The 5,253-nt window shown below is 34.6% G+C and overlaps 1 protein-coding gene across 3 annotated transcripts in view; it reads right to left on the bottom strand.

The window, feature by feature from the left end:
- Positions 1-5,253, bottom strand: part of LOC106474939 (semaphorin-2A-like) — a 30,432-nt gene that overhangs the window by 5,224 nt on the left and 19,955 nt on the right. For all 3 annotated transcript variants that reach the window (XM_022403192.1, XM_022403194.1, XM_022403193.1), the window contains one exon: positions 3,816-3,940. In XM_022403192.1, coding sequence (XP_022258900.1) covers positions 3,816-3,940 — 125 coding nt within the window. The remainder of the gene's footprint in view (positions 1-3,815; positions 3,941-5,253) is intronic.

Genomic DNA, 5,253 nt, shown 5'->3' with positions numbered 1-5,253 from the left:
CAAAATAAACGTTGTCACTATGGCCGCCGAACTGTGTCCCTGTGTCTTTCGTAGCTTAGAAACTGTATAGTTAGGCCTGAGTCCGGTATCAGAAAACCAGTTTGATTGTTTAGCCTAAAACTGTATAGTTAGGACTGAATCTGGTATTGTTTGAGAAAGTGAAATATTTTGTACAAGTGGCTAATAAACCATTTATTCAGATCAGTACACGGACAGTTCATCATTTTTTTAATTGGACCAACGTAACAGTTTGGTGTCAAAAGTGGAAATTTTCAAATTTGTCTCCTTTTTTTTAAGTTTAAGAAAGGAGAAACTATTTGAAGTATTTCAACATGGCTAAGCTCAAAGAGCAAGCACCAAACGTGCAAGCTAAAGCAGTGAAAACTGCAGGAGTTGAAAAGGAAGATCTGTCAGCGTGGTTGAATAAATAAATGCTGCAAATAAACGAACAGACTGTATTATTTTTGTAGAGAAGCACATTACACTAGGAGACTTGTATATATAAGACACAACGATTTGTAAGCATAATGAAATAATTTATTTTTACTACCTATTTTGACAAAGCATTGAAGAAAACAGGCAAATGCTCTGTCGAAACATATAATATTGTTACGTCTCCGTTCGTTCGTTAATTAATTTTCCGTAAATTCGTTCCAACGAAACTTTTAGCGACACAAGTCCTTTCTTAAATAAAACTGGTTTATTCTTTCCGAATACAACTTTACGATACACTCAACTTCAACAGTCGCTCTATAACAAACGTTATAACAACGAACTTCAACAATACTTTCTGACTGCAGTTCAATTACTCACTACCTACACACACACATTGTTTTCGTCACTTTGTGACCATCTTATATATACCAGACTACCCTATATCTAGTAATCTCCCGACAATTCATGAAGGTTCGAGACGGACGTGGCGTGATACTAGTCACATGACCTCGCTGACGCAACAGTATAGATTTGGTGTATCTGTATTTTCAGAAACCATTTGACAAGGTGACAGATAAAAGGCTTGTAAAAATTATCTCTATAGGTGTGGAAGATAAGTTAACTAATTGGATAGAAGAGTGCTGGATGGAAAATTTTAAGCAGAGGGTTGTTATAAATGGAGTTCAGTCATACTGAGTTTATGTCACAAGTGGGGTACCCCAGGGCTAAGTCATAGGATCTTTGCTCATTTTGATTTACATCAGTGGCATAGATGAAGGAAGGGTCAATAAAGTACTTACGTTTGCAGATGATATTAAGGTCTTAGGTGTTGCTAGCTGTGAAGAGGATGTTGCTGATTTACAAATGGAGTTAGAGCATTTGGTGAGTTGGGCAAATAAATGGCAGCTGGGTTTTAATTATAATATTTGCAAGATGTTTGGGTTATCATATTTTGAATTATAACAGTATCATGAAAGAAAGGAATCTTGGTGTAATGGTTGATCAGTCCCTTAAGCCATCCAAGCAGTGTGCTGTTGCTAGTGGTAGGGGAAGTGGGATTTTATGTTGTATTTATAGTAATTTTGAAAACAAGTCTAAGGATGTTATAATTTCATTGTACATGTTAGTGTTGAGCCCACATTTGGAGTATTGTGTTCAGTCTTGAGCTCCTTACCTCACCTTACTGTAAATACGACATTAAACCCTATTTGCTCTACCACTAGCAACAGCTAATTGCTTGGATGGCTTAAGATACTTACTTATCAATTATTACAACAAGACCCCTTTCTTTCATGACACTGTTAAGGTTCTTCCCATCCAAATTTTACTTATAATTGAAATTATGATAAACCAAATGCATTATTCTGCATTTATTATAATTAAAACCACCCCGCTATTTACTTGATCAACTCACTAAATGATCTACATCTTTTTGTAAAGCAGCAGCATCTTCTTCACAGCTAGAAACACCCAAGATCTTAATATCATCAGCAAATTTATGTAATGTTTTGACGAATTTTTCATCTTTGTCATTGATGTAAATCAAAAAGAGCAAAGTTCCTAAGACTGAGCTCTGAAGCACCCCACTTGTGACATGAATCCAGTGTGACTGAACTCCATTCATAACAACCCTCTGCTTTTTTTTCCATCCAGCACTCTTCCATACAGTTAGCTAACTTATCTCCCACACCAATAGAGATATTTTTTAAAAGCCTTGTATGTGGCATCTTATCAAATGCTTTCTGAAAATCCAGATACACCAAATCTACACCTTACCCTCATCTAATTAAGCAGTAACCTTTTCGTATGTTTGTATTTTATCCTGTTTTAAGTCCTAATTATTGTAAACATATTCTGAAACATAAATATCCGAATATAATGAGAAGGGACAACTCGAATTTATCTGGAATAAGTTTGTTCATAAACAGCCAGATGTAAAATATATAGCTGTTTGTTAACTATAATATAGGTCTAAAAAGCTTCTATTATCGGCCATATGGTTATAGTTATCCAAGTTATTTTCCACTTAAAAGACACAAGTGCAGTATTAAGCCATACCTTTGAAAGAAATGAGTTTGATAAGTTTCATTTGTGTGTGGATCTCTATATTTAACTGCCTGATGACCTACGTAATGGCTGTAGTTCGGGGTGGAATGAAGAGAATCTGCTTTGTTTACTGGTCAAAATACTCAGCCTCGTTCTCGCGACGACCTTGACACACCATATAAGGAAAAACCGTGTTTTTGTGTACAATAGAAATGGTGTAATATTTTATACCCCTAGCGGGTAAACTCATTCTCTATACAAAGTGTATTTAAATTTCAGGCCTAAATGTCGATTTTCAGGTGCCTGTAGTGAGACAGTTATAAATGTACAATAGTTATGAAATAGTGAATTTTTAAAATCATGGTATCAATAAGTGTAAAAATATACTATCGTCATTTTTTGTAAATTTCCTATGTGTGTATATATGTGTCTAAGTTGCATTTGTATATCATCTGAAAGATTTAATTATTTTCTTTCGCGCAATGTGTTAGCTATAGAGCAGCGTTTCTCAAACTGGGGTCCTCTAGTCATGTCCGATATTTCATATAAATATTTTAAAAATGATTTGTAGAATAAAATTATTTTTCGTAAAATCAAATTTATATGAATTAAAACTATTATTTTAGAATGCCGATTTTTTATATAAACGCAATCCCTTTTTCAAAACAAAAAACATGTTAGATTTGGGGGTTCGCGAAAAATGTTTAAATTAAAAGGGTCCTCTCCTTACTAAAGTTTGAGAACCGCCTCTGAAGAATGAGTAAAGTTGTTGCAATTACTATTAGGGCTAATTGCCTACATTATATAGCAGGTAAACCTGAGATTATGTACGAGGGGTATTTAAAATTTAGGCCTAATTGACAATTTTTAGGCGCCTGTTGGAAATTGTATTGAGATGTAATGGTACTGCATTGTTTATAAGCTAGAAAGGTAAAGAATTAACTTAATGTGTTTCCTTGTGTGTTTGTTTATGTCACTGAAGTAATTGTCATTAATGTTATAAGCACTGTAGATTCCCACTGTCCCTATCTACTATCTAGCGAAACCACAGACAAAGGAACGGGCTTGGAGAAATCAGGTATTAAAAAATGACGGTCATAAGAATTAACATATTTTTATTTCATTTTACTGGTTCTGTTTGCGTATTACGTTTTCGTCACTATAATTACATTGTTTCCTCTACATGCTGTTATGTACCTTTATGTAATTTAGTTCCCCCTAACGTATTACGTTCTTGTCACTATAATTACACCACTTTCTCTACATATTATATTGTTTATGCATTTTATTTATTTATCCTCTAAAGTTACAGTACGTCTGAGCCTTGGCCTCACCTTGCTAGAAATTTCCATCGCTTGTATTGGTTCTGGCGCCGACACATCAAATACATCCACAAGATTTGAAGAAGCGTGTCCTGTCCCATCATACCATTCTACCAACTTATAGATGAGTCCAGTCTCTGAAACATAAACAAAAATTTGAATTTGAGAGCTAACTTAAAACACATCATTTTGCAAGTAAATGTCGCTCTTACGACAGCGGAAGTCGCGTGACGTAGGGAGCATGCGCGCTGGAGTTTCTCGAATGATCATGAATTTCTTAGTGCGTTCGAGACGCCCTCTTTTTTTAGTATATAAGCCTGGCAGATAAAGCCTGTGGGATGAATGAATAAAGAGAGTTCCGAGTAATTTACGATTCTGTTTCGAGTTAGTGTGTGTTTTTGAGATTGTGAATCGTTGTGATTTATATCGTATATTATAAAAGTAGTTAAGTTTAGAAACGTCCTGACTGTGGAAATTCTGTGTGTTACAAAGTTTGTATCGAGAAAGAGTAAACTAGTTTTAATCAAGAAGGGACTTGTATCGCTGAAGTTCCTCGGAAAGAAATTATACCGAAAATTAACAAACGAGCAGATATGTAACATCGCGAAAGAACGTGTCAAAAGATAATCGTGCCTGGAAAATATAACTACTTTGTATTTGGGTTATTAAGAACTTTATTCAAGCATTCAGCAACCACAACCAGGTGATCTAGGCCATATATAGCTTTCATTTGTGTCCAGTTGGGTGAACTAGGCTATAGATAGCTTTCATTTGTGACCAGTTGGGTGAAATAAGCTATAAATAGTTTTCACATGTGTCCACTTGTGTGAACTAGCCTATACATAGCTTTCACGTGTGTTCAGCTTTATTGTTGCAAAATACATTTCAGTTTACAATTTATTTTAGTAACACAATAATAATGATTTGAATATCAATTTTCATCTTCTTCTTCAGCTACTCATAAACTAACAAGTTGGAGTCTTTGTCAATTTTATTTATTTATTGTTTTGTGGCTGGAATATTGTCTTTTCGTCCAAAGCTACTGTTTAAGCATTTCTAGGTCAAACATGAATGGGGATGGGTCGTGCCCATTACACAGAATACGTATTTGCGTATGATTCAATATGCAAAATAATAAATAATAATAAATTTCCTCCTAGTGGCTCAACGATAAGCTTGAAGGCTCTTAACGTAAAAAAAATATAATCAGGGTTCGATAACCACAGTGGGCAACGCGCCGATAGGCCATTGTATAGTTTAATGCTTAAAAACAAGCAAACAATAAGATGTATATCTAAGAAAAATAATAACATATGGCCATCAAACTTTCTTTTGATAAAGGTAAATATAATTAAAGTATAAAATGGAAGAGCTTCGAAGAGCCCCTTCCCTTTAAACTCCAGACTGTTCCCTCTGGGTATATTCTATAAAAATATTAGTGGCACATTTC

Source organism: Limulus polyphemus, unplaced genomic scaffold, assembly GCF_000517525.1.
Source record: "Limulus polyphemus unplaced genomic scaffold, Limulus_polyphemus-2.1.2 Scaffold7881, whole genome shotgun sequence".
NCBI classification, from domain to species: domain Eukaryota; kingdom Metazoa; phylum Arthropoda; class Merostomata; order Xiphosura; family Limulidae; genus Limulus; species Limulus polyphemus.
This window is presented reverse-complemented; position numbering and strand designations above follow the sequence as displayed.